The 22,697-nt window shown below is 36.2% G+C and overlaps 1 protein-coding gene across 2 annotated transcripts; it reads left to right on the top strand.

Moving 5' to 3' along the window:
* Nucleotides 1–4,697: 4,697 nt before the first annotated feature.
* On the top strand, nt 4,698–12,783 carry LOC121739502 (tyrosine 3-monooxygenase). 2 transcript variants are annotated; one of them, XM_042131995.1, is made up of 8 exons: nt 4,698–4,914; nt 8,570–8,681; nt 9,368–9,451; nt 9,570–9,605; nt 9,726–10,545; nt 11,072–11,198; nt 11,809–12,038; nt 12,258–12,782. In XM_042131995.1, the coding sequence occupies exons 1-8, from the start codon at nt 4,849–4,851 to the stop codon at nt 12,430–12,432; spliced, it is 1,650 nt and encodes a 549-aa protein (XP_041987929.1). In that variant the 5' UTR covers nt 4,698–4,848; the 3' UTR covers nt 12,433–12,782. The 2 variants fall into 2 exon arrangements, with proteins under 2 accessions (XP_041987929.1, XP_041987930.1); XM_042131996.1 differs by lacking the exon at nt 9,570–9,605 and having other exon boundaries at nt 12,258–12,783.
* The last annotated feature ends 9,914 nt before the right edge of the window (nt 12,784–22,697 follow it).

Genomic DNA, 22,697 nt, shown 5'->3' with positions numbered 1-22,697 from the left:
TTGAGTTATAATTCTCCTTTTGTAGGAACAAACTAAGTTAGTACAGATTTTGAATGTCGTTTGATTAATATGCGGGAGGCTTTGCCCCTGCCCCTACTTGGGGGGGGCGCAGCCCTCCTTGTAATGTTGCTAAGCAAAATGTGTTGCGTTGTTAGTGTTGAGTTTTAATTCTCCTTTAGGATCAAACTAAGTTATTTATTAAAAGTGAAATTAATCTAAACAAAACTAAACGTACAGATTTTGAGTGTCCTTTGATTAATATGAGGTTTTGCCCATGCCCCTACATGGGGGGGCTTCGGTTCAATTATTTTTGAAATAGGGAATTTTAATTCTTAATAACGTACAATGGTTTTATCTTTTTAAACTAAAATTATGTACTTACCTATATTATTCACTATTAAATATGCCCATTGCCCAATGGCAATTAATTTAATTGTATTAATCTATAATACATTAAGTCTATAATTAAAACTATGTAGAGTCATTTCCAAAAACTCTCATTATTATCTATCAATTAGAAATAAAACGACACAAGATTATTTGCTTATTGCTTACTATAAATATTATAATTGTTAAAAATTAATTTCGCCGCAAATTATTATCTTCAATTATTTGTTTTCATAAAAATGAGTTTTCCTTAGCAACAGATAATTGTGTGTTCATTGAAAACCAACACGTTTCCACCCACCGGACACGGGTACACTATTTCTACTTTTTAAATTTTCCTTTTGTAAGAATTAAAAATGTTAAAGTAATTTTATGAATTAAAAAAATATATATTATATAACTAAATCATATTATAAGAAACAATTTATTAAAAATCATTATCAGCACATCGATAAAATTATTATGTAAACGTGAATTCGCTGGTAAATACAACTAATTCAAATTTTCCTTAAACAACAAAATACTTTTAGTGCAAAAAAACATGTTTACTAAAAAATCCCGTTTACTGTACACGGGTATTTCAATTGACAAAAATTGAAACATAAAATATAAAAACCTGCAATTATTTATGATTCACCGGTAAGGGATTCTCCATACTGTTGGAGACGACGCGCGGCCACGGTATTTTCCTACGCGAAGGAAAATTATGATAACATGATATTTATGTTGTTCCTAATCGTTCTCGGATATTTTACCCGTTCTGTGAGACTTATCCTTATGTCGATGACCAAGCCTCTAGTATGATAACGCTAAAATTACTATGTTTGTTTCCTGTGCGTATTGCATGCATGTCACCAGACATGAGTTTCGTCATACTATTATTATTGCTTTACTTTAGTTCGAAGTTATAAAGGTTTTAAAAAACTATTTTTGTGGATTATAAACCCTTTTCGAAACGTATTTTTCTTTATTTATTCGTAACACTACTGTGACCATTTTAGCCCCGCAGATCGACATACTCTTTCGAATTTATAATATTAGTACACTCAGAGGCGACAACCACTCCAAGTACCTTTGACTTTTACTTTATTGCCTCTAATAAATTGAGTTTTATTTCACTGCAGTCACTAAAAGCCTTAAAATGATGGCAATGTGGCCTGAATACTGAAAGGGTTTTACAATTTTATGGAACTTATTGTCGTAACTATCAAATAAATTTATAAAGCTTAGGTGATCTATATCTGGTTTCCGTTTAGCAAATTTATATTTTTTATTTATATTTTATGGAATTCCATGAGTAAATGATAAGTCATTGCTATGTTTGCCATATCATTGGGTTTTTGGAAGCCTCCATAATAATGAGAATCCCACAAAAGCAAATAAAAGCTTTTATTTTTATTAGTTACTAGATGACGCCCGCAACTCCATTGCGCCAAAACTCGTTTATCGCGCGGGAACCGTACATTTTGGGACTATGTCCTTTCCCGGGACTCAAACTATTGTATATTATTGTATGCTTAATAAAGAATTTGAAAGAATTTCAATTTGAATTTGAAAGTATATCCATGCCAAATTTCAGCAAAATCGGTTGAGCGTTTTGGGCGTGCAGAGGTAACAGACAGATAGACAGACAGACACACTTTCGCATTTATAATATTACTATGGAATATGGATTACGCAGTTTCTTTTCTCGCATTGAAAGAATTGAAACCGCTAATCCGATTTTGACCGATACAAATTTGTGGTCTTCGGATTGCGTATAATGAATCTTAGCAGCTATAATATGACGTGTCTAAAGTATTGGTTATTTGTTTACATTTAAATACTTTTGTAACGGGCAACCCGCTTTTTCGCTTAGGGGAATGATCAGAGTGCTTAGTCATATTTTTAACCGACTTCCAAAAAACGAGGAGGTTATATTGTATTCGCTAGTTTTAAGAGCGGAGTTAGTTGTAAAAATGTATTGAATTTGACTTGCATATTTAACACATCGTAATTGTAATCAAAAATTTTATTTAGACCAAAAAGTTAATATACCTCCGCTAGGTATATACCTAGCGGAGGTATATTAACTTTTTGGTTAATATAACTTAAATACGTAATTAATTCAAAATTTTGACATAAGCCTCATACATTATCTGTCAAACTCTTCATTAAATTGAAGGTTAATCATAATTAAATGTCTCTGAGTACGGCGTTTAGCGACTACTGCAGACTAGCTAGGAATACGATTAGACACTCAGACCACAGAATAGTGTCCTTATTATTAAGTATTGTTTTTTTTTTTTTTAATAAAATAAGGGGTCAAACGAGCAAAAGGTCACCTGATGGAAAGCAACTACCATCGGCTATGAACATTCGTAGCATTAGCTGACCTTATATTCAAGGAGTCCAGCCAAAAGAAAAATTCGCCCATGTTATGTTGTAATTTGAGTAAAATTAATATTAAGCTGGCAGCAAATACGACCGACGTAAGTCATTGAGTGGCGGACTGAGTATGTCCTGTTCCGAATGTACTTCCTAGTGAAATAACTCTTAGATGACCCCGGTGGTATATTACCCAATATTATGTAATACGCATAATAAAATTAAATATTGAAGATTTTTCGGCGATCGCTACCTACTGTAAAACGTTCTTTCATTTATGTATTAAAGAAAAAACTCAAACTATCTATGTATTATTAACATATCTATTCAAAACTCTATTTGCTGTAGTGAAAAATAAATATCACCTAAACCTCTGAACTCCAACACAGTTATTTCCATCATACTATTTTCTTATTCGCTTTGTATATTTACTCAATCCAAGTTAATTATCAATGACATTGTACGTGTATGTCTTGCAACTCCTCTTGAACTGATCATTCGGTTTTTATGAAATTTGGTACGGAGATACTCTGAGTTTTATAAAAAAATCAACTCTATGTAGAGAACCCAAACCAAAAAGGCAAACTTTTAGTCATCCGATAGTTTTTGCATGGAAATTGTTGGCGTACAGTAAATCAGTGTTTACTATTACTAGCTATTTGACCGAGTACTTTGCTCGGTATTCGATAAAACATGAATAAAATGACGTTTTCTAAAAATGATACCTAGCTAGATCGATCGCCCCCGAAAGCTCCTATATACTAAATTTCATGAAAATCGTTGGAGCCGATTCCGAGATTCCAATTATATATTATAAACATACAATAATTGCTCAAAGAAATAAGGTAAAAGATAATTTTAAAATGTTTCAAAAGATAAATTGATTAATGGTGGACCTACGTCGTTTGGTCGGGTTATATTATGTCAAAAGCTGATAATTTAATATCCCGATTCCCGACTAATGACATAACCCGACCAAATAACGTTCATTTGCCTATGAATTCTCTGATTTACGAATTAATGTAGTTAATTACTTGTCTCATGGTTCAAAGTATGAAATTGACTTGTCTCATGGTTTGAAAAATGCCTTAACTTTGGCATAGACTTACTTATTTGCTCACACATCATCAATAATTCATTAAACACTGCGATTTGACCCTCAAAGTTGACATAAGTTTACGTCTGAGTGCATTAACAAGAAACGGAAATATTAATTATTAGTTACTTACCGGAACTTAAATTAATTCTATTGCATATATCACCTTTAATAATACTTTTATTATTCTGTTTAATGTTCTTGAGAGGAAAATAAATGTAACAAAGTAAAATTAGATACCAAACTTGAAAGTAAACAAGAAGCTTTTTTACATTGAGAAAACGTATTTTTTATTTCATTAGAAATCAGTAAACTATTCGATTACGGGGAATATTACTAATACTATTTAATAAAATAAAATAAATACCAATACAACCAATTTTATCTAAGTAAAGAGTTTTTAAAAGCCAGCTTATACCAGACTCCTAAATAAAAAAAAAAATAATGTTATCATTATCCTGGCAAAAGAATGCAATAATAAATCAGTTCAGACTTTGAAAATGGAACGTAAATTCCTTTTGCACAATTTTGAAAAATAATAAGCCGCTTAAGAATAAGCTTAAGTACTGCTTCAATTACATTTTTATTAAGTAAAGTATGTTTTTTTTTTCGTAAATATTTTTTTTTCTTCGTTAAAAAAATATATTTTTAATGTAGGTTACTTTGTTTTAAAGATATTATTATTATTTGAGGGCTTAAGAAGGCTTTAAGGGTATGAACGGCCGCACTTGTGAGGACGAGAGCGGAGCGGGCGCGGCGCACGGGGGGCGCGTGACGCATGCGCCAGGCCGCGGGGAGGGGGCGCGCTAACACTATTTAAACTGTTATTTCGAACGGTCATCAAGCATTGGTCTGTTTGCAATACAAGATTAGTTAGCTATTGTAATACGACACGAGTCGTAGACAGACAGGCAGTAGCCCGTGGTCGAGACAAAGCGTCGCAGACGTAAGCTAGCTAACGCAGTGAACCCCAGTTCAGGCATCGAGTGTTGTGAACCATGGCCGTCGCAGCAGCCCAGAAGAACCGCGAGATGTTCGCCATCAAGAAGTCCTACAGCATCGAGGTGAGTTCCACCTTCAATTTTTGCCGCAAACCCCTCAAAAATAAATAAATACAATTTCAAACTTGGGATTTAAATTTTGACACTCAATTGCCACAATTTTAAAATTAGAACCACTAATTTGCTGATTGTCATATATTTTTAAATATTTAATCAAAGCTTCTCATGTTAGCGCGCCAAAATAAAGCTCCCGATGTTTTGCCGCTGTGTTGTTTATAAACAACAAACAAACATGAGGAGTTGTGATAATAATTATTTACTAATTAATAAATACAGATCAAGACCAATTACAAGTTCATTGACAAAAAATTAAAATTAATGTCATTAGTAAGGTCAGTTAAGGCTTTTAAGGGGCAATGGACTGGTGTTTCGTAATAATATTATCTAACCTAAAGTCTATAAGATTCACCGCTTATAATAATTAACGTTTCCCATCCATATGCAGAAATGTTGTTTATATTATGCAGAAAACTGCACACTGCACTTGCAAAAGAAACCGTGTGAAAAGCTTATAAGACTGCAGTACCTACCACTTTCTCCGTCGTAATGTAAGCAACACGTAAACAAAAGTCTCATTATCAATTTCATTGTATGCGCTTCCCACAAAATTATGTAATACACCACGACCGAATTAAGTACATCTCAGACACTTGTTAAAAGGAAAAATACCAATTATGCATCATTGTAACAATGAACTAATGATCATTGTGAATATTCAAGGCGTTTGAGGGTAATTATAATGACAATGATTACCTCAATTACGATGGTAATCATTAGCCTGATTGAGCTTCGGCGAATACTGTTGCGAATTTCATAATGTTGTATAATCCATCATCTTCATGATCAACTATACTAAACATTCAAATCATTAATAAAATCAATGCATCTTCAATCAATAAAATTAAGGTATAGTTGATGATGGATTTGTTTGCATTGCGATTCTTGGACTGCCCTGCGAATTCTCACGTAAAAAAGGAATTATTTCTTTCGATGATCAAGTCTTTCATTTAACTTTCATTCCTAAAATAGTAAAGTTCGAAAAAGGAACAATATTACTTTCGATTACAATGGAACTAAAATTCAAAAATGGAAGTAAAACCCTGAGCGATTGATTTGAAAAGGGAATTATGAGCATAGAGTAATGTATAGAGTGGACAAGGGTGGCAGGTCGGGTAATTAACAATCAGTTTGGAGATTTGGAGTGGGCACTCGGAGCTCGGGGGACCAAGGCTATTCTGCGCGGAATTTCATCGAACACAATTTCCGCAAATCCGATCAAGCAATATATCACCTGAGCTCTATCCGCTATTGTTCTGTATCCGCGTTATTGCTATAATAAATATTTATATTAAATCTCATAACTGAAGTTAAAGTCCTTTTACCCGATTAAAGGAAGCGCGTTTAGGCCTTTTTAAAACAATCTGAGACACGATTTTATTCGTTGGTGACAGTTTTTAAAAATATTTTTTACGATACCACATAATATAACGTTTCCTAGCCAAGTATTTTATTTATTATAAAATTCATTCTAGAATAACGATTAATGTACATATACAATAAAACTATTATAATCACAATGATCTATTATAGCTGCTTAGTAAACAAAGACAAATAAGTATCAACTTTGTTAAGCAGCACCTTCAAGACGTATTTAACATAAAAATAAAAAAGTTTCGTAAAAGTCACTTTCAAAACAACGACGTGTTTGAAATATATTGGTATGATGTAATTATTTACATAAAAATACAAAAACAATAAATGTATATATCAAAATAAAATATCTAAGATACTTACTCAATATATTTTTCTCAGTAATAATATTGTGTAATTCATTCAAGTGTCTAGTTACCATTACGAATAGTAGTAAAAAGAATTATTGTAGTATAACGAAAAGTACTTAGAAATAATAATAATAATCCCACGCCATACTAAAATGCCGAATATTTCCCAGACATTATTATTATATTCTCATTTCCGAAGTCTGCGGAAGATGCATAATTATTTAATTGTCATTTTTAGCAACAGCTGTCATGATTAAGTGCATAATTTGACAGTAATTGTAGTTATGACACTAGCTGTATCATTGGAACCAATTCCAAAGAATATTTACTGCATGAATAAGACGTATATGGGTCAAGTAACATCCCAATTATTGTTTTGTAATTTGCCTGGGTAAAAAAATATCTAAGTGAAAAAATAACGTGTGATAACGCCAGTTCGAAAAAAGAACGGTGCTTAAAACCGGAATTAGCAGCCTTCTGAAAGTCAGTTTAACATTGACAATGATTTTTATGAATCACGTACGTTAAGGTTAATTAAGTGAGATAATACGCGTTGAGTTAGCTAAAAAAACATAAGTAAATTGACTACTAGTAACTTCACTAGCACTAGTATCTTTACTAGCACGCAGTAATTACGTCAGGATTTACCTTGTCGTGTTTCAGGGATAAACTAGTGTGTGATTACTAACCCTTGACATAGTTAGTGCCACTCTAGTAAAAAGGCTAGATCTGACGCCCGCGCTTGTCTTAACAACTCCAGTTGTTCACATTTTATAATTAACGAGCATTGTTACAAATTACACAAAACGACAATTATTTGTAAATAGGCTTTAATTACATGGTTATGCTAAAATTAAGTAATAAACTTCTAGAGTTATAAATTTAAAGATATTTTAACATTGCACTTGTAATCATAACAAAGATGTAACAATGACTTATTATGAAGACAAGTATCTAAAATTAAGGAAATGCTTGGAAGGTCATGATAATGATTTCGGCATTGATAGAACTGATGCGTTAAGTACAGGAAAATGAGAAGCTAGTTTAGTCTTTCCTGTTTCGCCCTCTATTCGACTAATCTCGATTAAAAAGAAACGTAAAAAAATAAGTTCCAAATTCAAATAAAAAAATGGCTGCGAGTTTTATGCGGCGTTTGCCTTTAAATATTAAGTCCAGCGGAATGCTAATTTATTAGTATAATATTACGATAACAACAAACATGTTGCAAAATTCTTAAATCGATAACAAATTTTTGTATAAATTGTATATATTATGCATTTCGACGGTGACGTCAAATGCAAGGTAAATGACGTAGATTTTGTTATATAAAATTTCCTAACAATGTGAGAAAATACCATTGAGTAACGTCTGAGATGGGCTCTTACTGCAAATGTAACAATATTGTGACACAAAAACCATGAGAACCACATAACAATTGTATATCATCACTTGCTAAGCCCGAATTTGCTCTACATAACATAAAAAAGTTACCAAATAAATCAAATCATCATCGTCAAAGACGACGCAACAAAAATTCCATATTCATAATTGTAACCTAATTATTATTTTTATGTTAAGGAAGGCGCGAGCGTTTTATGCTTTGAGTGCTCTAAAACTTGTGGTAATTGACTCCATTGAGGTTCAGCGAAGCAGAATCTAGTTCCTTTGTACAATTCCATAAGGGATTCCGGAGGGTGTAATAGCAGCACTTTGCGCGGACAGCTCAGGAAATAAGCTTAGCAACTTCGTAAAAGCAATTCTCGCACCCACATAATGCCTTAAGACTGACATATTTATACGGACTTGTGATTCTATTTTTAGATTTTCATTTATACTTATATTCTTAGATTTTTTATTTTTTTTTTCTTTTGTTACAGAACGGGTATCCGTCCCGTCGTCGATCGCTGGTAGACGATGCCCGCTTCGAAACACTCGTCGTCAAACAGACCAAACAGAGTGTTCTGGAAGAGGCTCGAGCCCGTGCTAATGGTAAGTCTACTTATACACAGGATACAGAGAACGCGCAGCTTCTATTGCCGAATAAAAAAAAAACATATTTTTTAAATTATATTTCTGTATTTTTTTTATTCTAAGTTCGTAAATGATTCGTAAATGGTTCGTGAATGACAATGATTTAAGCCATCCATTGGTATTTGGAAGAAATTGCAATATAACCCAGTAGGTATACCTATTTGGGTCGCAACTCGACGCAAATGTCAACCAAATGATGAATGGAAATTGATGAGAACTCGCTAAGTCACTTCCTAATTACTCTTTTATTGAGCATACAAAGCAAAAGAGTTTATCTATAAATCCTTTGTTCTGTTTTTACATCAGTCAACAATTATTATTAGGGACGGTAAAGGTGATTTTTTGACTCAGATACGTAAACAAAAAACTTGAATTTTTTTATGAGCTTGTTGATCACAATCAGGATTTATTCTAATGAAAATTTATCATAAAAATAAATTAGAGAAAGTGATAGCTCCTCTTGGTTTATATTATTATTAACCAGTTCCTTCATCATATTTTAACCGTAATATCATTTTTGGCGCAGTGAAAGCCATTTAGCTAAATTCTAAATCCCAATCTAGTCAACTGCGTTTATCGTATGCCATCAACCTGTTTTACTTTTTGTTTGTTTATTTGTTCATTTTTGTTTTTTTTTTAAACAGACTCTGGCTTAGACGATGATTTAATCCAAGATCCTCATTACAACGGCGAGAAGAATGTAGACAACCAATATGAGGAGAAAAATGGTACTTTTGGTTTTTATTGTTTTATTTTTCATTAAGTACCTACTTTTTTTTGTACTTATACAATTTTAAATTTAATTTTGTTTATTATTTTTTTATGTTTTTTTTTCTTTTCTAACAGATGCAGCAAACGATAACAGCGCAAAAGCTGATGATGGTTAGTATCTCTTATTTCCGATGTTTCTGAATGTCAATATTTTCAATAATATTACCTTCACTAGTCAGTATACTCAGTAGTCAAGCATCAGTCCATACTTACCTTACTTCTTTTTTGCAGACTACACTTTGACAGAAGAGGAAGTGATCCTACAGAATGCGGCTAGCGAAAGTCCTGAGGCCGAACAGGCTATCCAGCAGGCCGCTATTTTGCTCCGCCTGCGAGAAGGAATGGGCTCCCTCGCTCGCATCCTCAAAACCATCGACAACTACAAAGGTTGCGTGGAACACCTCGAAACCCGCCCCTCACAAGTGAGCGGCAACCAGTTCGACGCCCTCGTGAAAGTCAGCATGACCAGAGTCAACCTTCTGCAGCTGATCCGCTCCCTGCGTCAATCCACCTCCTTCGCCGGGGTCAACCTCATCTCCGACAGCAACATCTCCAACAAAACCCCATGGTTTCCACGCCATGCGTCCGATCTCGACAACTGCAACCATCTGATGACCAAATACGAGCCGGAACTCGACATGAACCACCCGGGCTTCGCCGACAAGGAGTACAGGGCTCGTAGGAAGGACATCGCGGAGATCGCGTTCGGTTACAAATACGGGGACCCGATCCCGTCCATCGTGTACACTGAGTCGGAGAACTCGACCTGGCAGCGAGTGTTCAACACCGTGCTGGACCTGATGCCCAAGCACGCCTGCAAGGAGTACAAGGTCGCGTTCGAGAAGCTCCAGGCGGCGGACATCTTCGTGCCCCACCGCATCCCTCAGCTCGAGGACGTGAGCAACTTCCTGCGGCAGCACACCGGCTTCACGCTGCGCCCCGCCGCCGGCCTGCTCACAGCCCGGGACTTCCTCGCCTCGCTCGCCTTCCGCGTCTTCCAGTCCACGCAGTACGTCCGCCACTCCAACTCGCCCTTCCACACGCCCGAACCGTGAGTATTCTAAATTCAATTAAACATCCTTGACGTGTCTTAACGAAAAACGCATAAGGCCAGAGTGAACGAGCGACAATCTGATTTCCGCACTTCGCTCATTCCCATGACTGTGAGACGAGGAAGTATTCGCGTTAACTATCCGAGCAACCTCCAGCCGTAATGCAACTTTGGAGGTTTTCGAAGCGCGATCGGCACGTAACTTCATCACAAAGAGATCGCTAACAATATGTTAATGTAAACGAAACTAATTACGTATCGTGGAGTGGATCAATAAATTAACGCAGAGCTTCCTCGTGTTCCGGTGTGATTCTTAAACGTGTCTACTGTCTAATGTGAGCGGCTGGGGGTTTGAGTCGCTCTCCGTCGTGCAACGCTGATGGAGGCGTAACTCGATTACGGCCGATACTCGTAACTTAGTTTTGCCGGGATGATATTCAGCGATGCCATTTACTCAGGGTTAAGTGCAGGGCCCGTTAATGGAGGGATCGATGGCACGTGTAGCTCAAATGCAATTTATTTTCAGGGACTGCATCCACGAGCTCCTCGGACACATCCCCCTCCTAGCTGACCCTGGCTTCGCTCAGTTCTCACAGGAGATCGGTCTCGCTTCCCTCGGCGCCTCAGACGCAGAAATCGAAAAGTTATCCACTGTAAGTACCTCGTAATCTTCGGTTACATAATTTCGACTTAAATTATTCAATTCAATTATTAGTCACCAACAAAGTACAAATTAATGTAATCAATAAAACTCCTCAATGTCAAGATTGAGCGATCTGATTATAACGATCGAATATTTTTTGAGATTGTGACATTGAATTTGTAACGTACAGATTAAGTTTTAGAACAAAGATAGAGTAGGTAATAGTTTTTATAAAACTTGAGAGAGTGATGACACTCAAATAATGATCAAACACCTTTAAATTGAATTTAATGGTCATATACATGTTCCGTTCCGTTCATATACATACATGTCATATACATACACAAATATTGTATAATTATTTATATTGGAATATTTTTCAATATCGTAAAAAAACTTTGCCTTTTGTAAATTGAGACATTTATCCCTTCACCGTCCCTTTTTTACCTGCTCTTTGGCATTTAAAATTTAAGAATTCAAAATAAAGAACTTAATATACTGGTAATACCACTTAATATTTCTCGCTGTCGTCATATTTGGTCGCATTTGGTCGCTATGGCTTTAATGTAGCTAAAATACTTTCTTAGACTTCTTGGGACTAACCATCGTCTTCTTCTCAGGTATACTGGTTCACCGTTGAATTCGGACTATGCAAGGAGAACCAACAGCTGAAAGCGTACGGTGCAGCTCTGCTGTCATCCATCGGAGAGCTTCTTCACGCACTCAGTGACAAACCGGAATTGAGGCCTTTCGAACCAGCATCCACCTCGGTGCAACCCTACCAAGACCAGGAGTACCAGCCCATCTACTACGTGGCAGAAAGCTTCGAAGATGCCAAAGACAAATTCAGGTAAATATTACTGCCAAATGGTCTGCCACTTCTAAGATCAAGTTTGAAATCGAATTTGATCCCTCCCGCGTATCTAGACGAACAGTCGTTTCCATTTCCAGATTAACTGGTCTAATATCAAAGGAATTTTTAAGCAGTATCCAGTAGCTGTAACAATCTAATTGTAGTAATCATCTTGACTCTTGAGTCTTCGGTCACTAATGTCACCTTTGTCCTTAGACGCTGGGTGTCAACGATGTCGAGGCCGTTCGAGGTGCGATTCAACCCCCACACAGAGCGCGTGGAAGTACTAGACTCGGTCGACAAGCTGGAGACCCTCATCTGGCAGCTCAACACCGAGATGCTCCACCTTACCAACGCTATTCAGAAGCTAAAGGGCTCGCGATTCGAGTGAACCCCGACACCAGAGGCCGGCTCGACTCGACTCGGCGCGACTCGATTCGACCGACTCGACTCGGGCCTTCGACAATTTTAGTGATTTGTATAGCTAGTGATATCGTAATGTAAGACTGTCGTGAGTGTGCGTGAGGCCATCGGATGGTATTTTGTATATTATTATTTATTGTGCCGAGCTCATTGCCCGGGTCTCGCCGGTCCGGCCTCCCGATTGCCCATTTACGGAGGCCGCACCACATTCGAGGCCACCAACTATTTTATTAGTATTAATTTATAATTTAATTTGTGAAACACAAACAAAAAATGGAGCACCAAAAGTTTAAAAAGCCAAACAAATATATGTGTTTGAGTGGAATGACATGTTTTCTTTACTCACCCTCGTATATCCTCGACATTATAAGTTATATGATCTGCTTTTTCCTCGATGACCTATTTTCATGGAGCCTCCAGAGAACCATGTCACTAGCGTGTTATGCATAATCATTCGCATGGTTCATTGAAATCAGGGTAAAATGACGCCGTAAGACGGTCAAGAACATGCAGGCAATCAAGCCAGACATTAGATGTCCAGTAAAAATTTTATATGACAAGGCCTGGCATTGGAGGCGTTCATCTGTGAAAACTATTAGGTAATCACTGGGGTGACGGTAAGTGATGCTTAACATGCTATTCAACCGTCATACAGTGAGCGATGTCTTCATTAACTTCTCCCGTGTTCTTAACTTCGGTGAAACTGTTAAAGGTATTTCATCGAATTAGTTACTTTACGGCGCTCTTAGTTGCCACCTGATATTTTGGTTGAAATACAAATAAGTTTGTATTTTATTTTACAAACTCTATATTTTGAAGTAAGTAATATCTCAAGGTTCCTTAAAGTATTTAGATATTGGTCTCAAACAAAATATATTTATAGCTGCAGACCATAAAGTAACCGTTTGAGCTGTTTAAACAGTGTTATTAAATATCGAAACAAGTACAAATAGTTACGAACTTGTCGACCAATGTTGTCTTAAGGTTTTTAGTGAAGGACAAAAAGCATTAACATACCTGTCTACTCTGAGCTATCGATTCAAAAATATATTGAAACATTTCGATTTTCGGCCCGAGGCATTTTTAAAATAAAATTGTGCAGCCACATTCATTGCCGTTTTCGGCGGATTCCAAACAAAGAGATGCTACAAAATTCCGCAATGGATGGAGAGCTTTAGGAATCGTCCGAAAAGCTTAAAATTCGCCGAACCAATCTCCTTCTAAGCTCCAGGGAGTGGAATGTAATAGGATTATAAAAAAATACTCACCTACACAATAACGATAATGAATACGACATTGATATTAACTTCCGCGTAATTAAATCAATTAGAACATTCTAGAATGCGAAAAAATTAAACAAAGAGTTTTAGCGAAGTGAGCGGGTTCGGGTCTGAAAAAAAATCTTAAAAAAAGGTTGCTCTATGACATTAAACGAGGCAAATCGAGAGGTATGGCCTCAAGGCAAGGGCGAGAATGTAACTGCAACTACTCACGTTCACAGTGCAATGGTTTTTGTTGTTTGTGCATCCTTGAGTTTGCCCGAGATGCCTTAGAATTGCTCATCGACTGTAACGCCCATTGCTAACTGAATTTGCGATTTGCCCAAAATAATTGTGATGATTTTTTCAATACTCGCAGAAGATCAAAAATATAAGGAACAAAGTAACCTAATCGACTGGCATCGACTGGCTAGAAACAGATGGATGGATGCAACTACTGAACGAATTTTGTTACTTCACGCGGATAGAAACGCTGCAAATATTTTGTTAGCAAATTAATACTTAAGTATTATGAAAATATTATGTTGCTTCGAGCTTTTTAATTGCAACATCAAAAATTTACTTAAAAAATGTTGAATTTTTTTTTAAATACATAAAACGACGTATTATAATACCTAGAGGTTACATTATTATTAATTTATTAGTGACCGACCGAAATTTCGGTTTCGGTTTCGTTTTCGGCCAGTTTCGGCCAAAAAAATATTTAGTTTCAGCCTTCGTTTCGGTTTCGGTCAAAATATAGCCGAAACTTTCGGCCTCGCTGAAACTAGAGTGTTCCCGGGCCCGCGGCGAGTCCCCGGCCTAGTTTGCCACCGTTCATTTTACCATGTTTTGAGGTTATGTTTTGCAAATTAGTAGGTATTTATTTTGTTTTTATTAGTACTTCGCTTTATTTTCATCTAATTCTCTAAACTTATTTTTATCGAACATTAGAGGTATATTTGTAAACGACAAACGCACGTTTATTTTAATATAATATAATATGTGACTGTTGGCGAATTACCTGCCTGTCATTTTCTTATTTTTACAATGTTTCCCAAACAAACAATTAATAATACTATTTAAATAATCCTTGGTGCAAAAAAGAATACAAAGATAGCAAAAAAAGGATATGGGCGCAGAACCCATAGATGGCCCCAAATTATGCATGCATGCAGTATAAATACCTGGATGACCGAGCTTTGCTCGGTATAGCAAACATTCATTGACTTCGTGTAATGATAACGCCATCTACTGGTCGTTAAAACAATTAGTTGCCAACAAAATAGTATTATTATTCGTCAATAGATGTCAGGAAGAGTCATATTTTTCAGGTTATCGATTATCGATAAAACACGAATAAAAAGACATTTTCTGAAAATGATTAATGATTCCTAGCTAGATCGATTTATCGCCTCAGAAACCCCCTATATACTAAATTTCATAAATAAGAGATATATAAGTATATATATATATTTATATATATATATATATATATATATATATATATATATATATATATATATATATATATATATATATATATATATATATTTGCTCTTATGTATATTTATATCTGGGAGCACGGCAGTGCTCCAGCCAAGCTTTTTAGCAAAGGCACGGCCGTAGCATATTTTTCTCGAAGCGGTTCGCGGCTTTTTCACACCCCCTTTATCTTCGATGTTAACAAAGCTAGGGATTTAGAATTTCGGTCACTAGGAGCAAGTATTAAAACTAGCTTAACCTCCAAATTACATAACATTTCGATAAATAGTTTAATAGTTACGGATAATCAAAGTTACTACATTTTGTCACTCACTGACTGACAGATCATCAAAATTCTAAGGTACTTCTAGCAGACTTAGAACCTTGAAATTTGGCAACAAGGTAGGTCGTTATCCACAATGAAAGGAAAAATTATGAAACTGGCCAAGTGCGAGTCGGACTGGCGTACATAGGGTTCAGTACCGTAAATTTGTATGGGAGCCCCCCTTAAATCACAAGTTTATGTACTTTTTATTACTTATTATTAAAGTTGACATACAATTAAGTATTTTCTAAAATTTTTAAAAACCTTACTTTTACTATTATGGATATAGAGCAAAAAAGGGCAAAAAAACGTGTTTTTTTGTATGAGACCCCCGATTAATCATTTATTTTAGTTGGACTATTAGCTTTTATAGCGACAACAAAAGTACATAATTTGTAAAAAATTAAAATATCTAATAAATAATTATAAAATAAAGAAAACTATTGATAAATTCAATGAATGTTGATTTAAATTACAAAACGAAGGCTTGGCTTGAATGTGATCTGAAAACTTTTTACGACAGATATATTGCATAGCTATGCAATATTTTGCTTGGCTCCTTTTTACATTTAATGTTTTGGTGGGATATGTATATTTTTGCTCTATAATACCTATACATCGTTGCAGCTGGTTGCAGTCTAGCATGAACCCAAAACAAAATATTATGTACAGTTAAGTTTACTACTTTCGATTTTAAATGTCATTTCTTCGACTGGATTACTTCCTAATCCTATTAGATAAACTTTAAACTAACTTAGTTTTAGCGAGCATGCTTTAAAAGACACAATAATAACATAGAATTTTAAGAAGTACGGAACTTACTTTAATTATTCCACTTCGAGATTGGCCGCCTCTTAATCACCTATTTAAAATTGTATTTGTTTATGTGCAAGAAATATTACGATTCAAATAATAAAACTAGATGATTTAATTGTGATTTTATTCAAGTTTAGCGACCATTGCTGGGCTGTCTTGGTCACGTACGCCTTTTAAGTTATAAAAATAATATTAATGTAACAGTTATAAATTTATACTCGTAACAGGATACCTACTAACAAAACAAATTGATAGTACTTTAGGGTGTGTATAATTATCTATAATAATAATAGCTCCCACACCGGTTTCGGTGACGGTGGCCGGTTTCATTGAAACCAGGCCAGCTACGCAGGAGTAATTTTATAGTGCCCAAGTATGTGCGCAGTACACAAGAGCACTCTCTATTCCTTTACTCTCATAACCCAGTGGGACGGACGACCGACACGACTGGCGAGAGATCAGGCGCAGGACTGACTTTTTACATGCCCATCCGACGCATGGATCATCTTACTTGTCAGACAATCAGGTGATCAGCCTGCATTGTCCTAACCAAACTTGGAAATAACATGTTTCCAACGCGGGAATCGAACCCACGACCTCCGAGTCAAGAGCCGCGCTCTATACCACTAGACCACGGAGGCGTTGGCGTTAATTATCTACACTACTATTATAAAGAGGAAAGATTTGATTGTTTGTTTGTCTTGAATAGGCTTTGAAACTATTGGACCGATTTGAAAGATTCTTTTACCATTGGAATCCTACATTAATTCTGCTGAACATAGGCTAAATTTTATTTTGGAAAAAAATAGGGTTCCTATAATATAATTGGGATTTTCGGACGCAAGGTGTAAAAAATCAACCAGAAATGTTACTTTTTTCGCGTACGCTGCCTAAACTATAAAAGATAGAACCATAAAATGTTCTAAGTAATTGTAGATCTTTTAAATATCTACAAAAAAGTCCGCGACACACTATACCTATTATACCTATATGTTGAGTGAGGCACAATAACCATTTTTTTATTAAAAAATTGGTAGTTAATGTTGATAATATTTGGTCTTTGAATGATTAAAATTGGACGTTTGGTTTTAATGTTATGGCGAAATTAAAATTAAAATATTACGATTTCTGCTGCACGTTGCGAATTGGGCGTCAAGGCGCGCCGCGCGGGTGTGCTCGCCCGGAGAGTCCACGTAAATATTAATTATTATTACCTCGATCATGGGAATCGCAGACACAATAGATTTATAATATAATAGTTATGCGATAGCCGGGTGCCGCTTCATTGATGGGATAATATAATAGTGCTTCATTAATTCATTACGTTTTGAATGACTATTGACTAAGAAATAAAGATTGAAAAAAAAATATTTAAAAATCAATGTCCACCCGTGCGAAGCCGGGGCAGGCCGCTAGTGTCCCATATATAGAGTTCTCTGTAAAAGTAGCAGCTGAAAGAGTTACTGTTAAGTTCGATGTTTCTATGTGAATTGTGAAATATTATGGCCTAACAACATGAATTTGCCGATAGAAAAAATATGAAATAACTCTATAAGCGTTGCTATTATTACATTGAAATCTACATAAGGGTTACATTCACACCCTTAAATATTATCGCTTTGTTTTGTTACAGTCTGCATATAAAACTATTAGGGCTTAGGAACATGAGACACCAGACAAGCAGCTTGGCTTTGTAATGCCTGGGGTACAAGGTGCGGCCGCTGCAGTTTTCGTCTCAGACGGGTCCAGCGGCCCAGCAAAAAGCGGAGGAGAAGGCATGGACGGGTTTTAGTGGTAGAGCTGCGGCCAACTTACCATCTTCTCGGCCGCAGCGAGTCCCACATACCCCGGAGGTAAGGACCTCCGGGGTATGTGGGACTCGCTGCGGCCGAGAAGCATCCCCGGCGGCACTGGGGAAGGCCCCAGTGCCGCAGCACAAAAAATTAAAACCGACTTCCAAGGTAAAAACAATAATCTTATATCTTTAAACGAGCAATTCTTGTATATATATATATAAAATTGGAATCTCGGAATCGGCTCCAACGATTTTCATGAAATTTAGTATATAGGGGGTTTCGGGGGCGATAAATTGATCTAGCTAGGAATAATTTTTATAAAATGTCATTTTCATCGAATACCGAGCAAAGCTCGGTCAAATAGTAGTAATCTTTATATAATCATCTTTATATAAACTAAAAAGTATTAAATAATTATTCTTATCTGTAGTCCTAGCACGGCCACCAGTAGAAATGCGAAAGTATAGACAAACTGCTGACATAAACTAAAGGTGCCGTTCCGATCTTTACCGCGGCCAATCGCAACCAACAAAAATTCCATTAAAATGCCACTTTATGACAGACTATAGTATATGTTATATAATAAGTAGGATATTATTTGAATTTTTGGGACTAGAGTCAGTCATAAAGTGGCATTTTAATTGAATTTTTCGGAACGAAAAATGATCGGAACGCCACCTTAAGTTTATCTCCACAGTTTGTCTATACTTTCGCATAAAGTGGCATTTTAATTGAATTTTTCGGAACGAAAAATGATCGGAACGCCACCTTGAGTTTATCTCCACAGTTTGTCTATACTTTCGCATTTCTACTAGTGGCCGTGCTAGGGCTACTGGTGCGTTTCATAAAGGCATTTGCTCATAATTGCCACGCGGAGCACGCGGATTGACAATCTGACAGGGGGCCAGTGAATCAAACTATCAATGCTGCAGCCCATTGATGGCCATGGATTTCTTCACTGACCCTATCGTTGATGGTTTTACCGCCATCCTTCGGTTGACTAACTGCGCTTGATGTTAGATCTATCCCACACTAATTATTGTGAGACAGAACTAACATCAGGCGGGCGGTGGGGTCGTCACATCCCTACGCCTCATTATCTCTGGAGTAAACTTACTCTGGAATGGCTGGAGTAAACTTACTCTGGAATGGAGACCAAGGCTTGGAAATCGGGGTGTAGGTCGACCTCCAACTAGGTGGGACGACGATCTCCGCTTAGTTACAGGCCCATGTTGGCATTGAGAGAGGCCTATGTCCAGCAGTGGACGACTATAGGCTGATATGATGATGATGATGATGAATTATTCTTATCTAATAGTGCCTTTTTCCGAATGAGCTCAACCGATTTCAATAAAATTTTGTATGTGCATTCGTTAAGCCTGAGAATAGGTTCTTATCTAGGTACTTAGAAATAATTTATATGGCAAAACAATATATGCCGGGTCAGCTAGTTTACTATGAATAATTTAATGCAAGAACAAGTTTAGACGATTTGAAATCAATACAATATAGCTTATAAATTATAATATTTTGTCCTTTAAGTTATGACAAGCTGCCGAAAAAAGAAAAAGAGATTGAGCAGCTGATACCTGGTCTACGATAAAACAACCAAAATGGATAACCTTGTTGCAGGTTGGCAACCTGTAAAAAAAGAGCGTGTCTAGGTTGCAAGACCCTTTTTAGCGTTCCGTACCCAAAGGGTAATAATGGGACCCTATTACTGAGACTTTGATGTCTGTCCGTCTGTCTCAAAACTGCTATAACTAGACTTCTGAAATCTTTACAGATTATAATAAGTACCAATAGTACCAATACTAAATAGTAACAAAGTAAAAAATAGTAAAACAAAATTTTGTTGGCCTTTTTTTGCTCGATATAAATAATGGCAACAGGCACATTTTGTGCTATCAGCTGTGCGAGCTGTTTGACGCCATATTTGTTTTGGTGACTACTAGCGCCGCAGCGGGAAAAATTAATATAAATTCAATTACCTGACTGATTTCATGTCCAATCTGTTCAAAGTTTACAAGTCGCTAACCAGTTGAACGTTGAGTGACGATTGTTTAATCAACGTTCTGCCTAGTCATTCAATGTAATGACACCATTTAATTGAATGACTAGGCCGATTCAATGAATGTCATTCAATCAAATTGCAGATTTAACCAGACGACTGCGACAATGCGACTTAACTATGTTGTTGTATTAGCGACGTGAGCCTACGTCTTGCACAACGATGTACTTACAAAGTTTTGAGGAAAATTCATTGATATTCGTTACGCGCGTCAGACGCTTAACCCCGAAGGTGGGTCAATTGTCTCCCAAGACCAAAGTGCAACCACCAAAAAACACCTAGAGAAAGCAGCGTTTTGTTTCTCAAGATGGTACGCGTTCCATGAAAATAATCGGCCAAGTGCGAGTCGGACTCTTACCATTATAGAGCGAAAAATAGAATTTTTGTATGGGTATTGAATTACCCCCCTGAATTATTTATTTTATTTAAATTTTAATTATTAAATATAAAAGTACGAATATAATTAAAGGTTTTGTAAATATTTCAAGTGCCTAAGTCCTAACTGTTGCCATTATGGATTACGAGCAAAAAAGCCATAAAAATCACGATTGTTGTATGGGAGCCCCCCTTAAATATAAAGTTTATTTTGTTTTTAGTATTTATTAGTATATTAGCAGAAACAGATATACGCAATCTGTGAAAATTTCAGAAGTCTAGCTATAGCGGTTCTTGAGATACAGACTGGACACAGACAGACAGACAGACATCGAAGTCTCAATAATAGGGTCCCGTTTTTACCCTTTGGGTACGGAACCCTAAAAAAGCTTAGTGGCAATGAGTGGCAGTATTTTGTTTGTAAAATTTCAATACCGTAATGCGTAGTGCCGGAAGAAAAAATCAGCCAAGTGTGAGTTGGATTCGCGCACGAATGGTTCCGTACCATTATAAAGCAAAAACAGGCGAAAATTTTATTTTATTTATTTATGGCAAAACCTCTTGATCATTTGGCTATAGCGATATCGATTTTTCTCAGCAATGACTAACGCTAAGAAATTAAAGTTAATTGTCAGTATTCATCATGTCAATGTCTTTGAATTACCCATAGCATAACACGATTGGTCAACTTTTATAACACAGAATGATCATTTAAAAAGACCTCTGTAAAAAAGGGATTCCTATTTTGCCAACAGAGGAGTGATTTAAGCTTGCAAAATTTGTACATAGATTGGTTCAAGCATACACTTTAATTTGCCCATGGCTTATATGAAATGTATTTATGGTTTTTAAATTACGCGACAAAGCCCATTTTGTCGCTTACGCCCTTTCCATTTTTTGCATACCTATGGACGATTAATCAATCAGAACAAATCAAGAAAAACTAATAGCACATTTTAGCCACAACACGAATTTCGCGGGTCTTTTTGTAATTGCCAGAACGCGTCGTGGCCGTTTTCATCAGGGCCACGACGCGAATATCGCGTAGTGGCTGGTTCACTGTGACCACAACGCGTTGTGTGCTATTTTTTCGCTCACTGAGCGATTTCGGTCTTTGAGCGTAACATATAATATATTTTCTCATTATTTATTTCCTGATTGTCTCTTATTTTTTCTAAACAGGAAGCACCTGTGTCTTTTAGTTTTGTCCCTGCTACCACCCAAAGGTTGACTGGTAGAAAATGCCCTATGGCATTAAGTCCGCCATTGTACATTGTGCAAAAAGTATAAATAAATAAAAAAAAATAAGCTAACAAGTAACGAAAAATCCTAAGTGAAAGTACGGTGTTCCCCCGACTCGTCTTAGGGAAAGCTCAAACTAAAATTAACTTGGGATTTACCAAAGACCTAGTTTCAGTTTACAACTCAGACTGGTGAGGCTAAAAGATTTGAGATATGCTATGGCCACACAGAGAATCACCGTAGAAAATGTAACATGAACTTGTTACCAATTTTAGGCCCGTATTAATAGTCTGCTCTTGACCCTTAAGACGCTCCCCCTACGGAGATGCCTGATGATTTGAAAGCTACAAAATTATAATAAAAATACAGCAATAATCTTAGCATATGAACATTCCTTTCTCCGTTATTGATTTCCTATTTTTGTTTTTTACACTCATGATATCAGCTTCCAAAGAAATACCAATTTTGTTCAAATTCAAGCATCCATGCAGTATCTCCCTAGTATTTACAAATTACGTTTATTTGAAACACACGCCAATAGATCAACAATTTCATTAACTACATATTTGCCATTTACATTTTTTAAAGTCAATTTTGAACTATGATAAGTTAAAAAAATAGGGTTTTGGTGCGATCTCGGCAACGCGGCAAATGTATGGTCAGAGGATGGCCTTAAGAGCAAAGAGAATGTAAAAAGAGATCGGACTTAGAAAACAATTTACGTCGGTTACGTCGGCTTAAGCATAACCAGATTAAATGTTAATTCATCCGTTTTTAACAACCAATCACTGTCGATCTTGCTTTAAAATTAGCTCATCACAGTCAATCTTGCTTATAAATATACCAATCATAGTCGAATTAAAT

Source organism: Aricia agestis, chromosome Z (assembly GCF_905147365.1).
Source record: "Aricia agestis chromosome Z, ilAriAges1.1, whole genome shotgun sequence".
Classification (NCBI taxonomy): domain Eukaryota; kingdom Metazoa; phylum Arthropoda; class Insecta; order Lepidoptera; family Lycaenidae; genus Aricia; species Aricia agestis.
The sequence above is the reverse complement of the archived record's forward strand: the minus strand, read 5'-3'. Positions and strand labels throughout refer to the sequence as shown.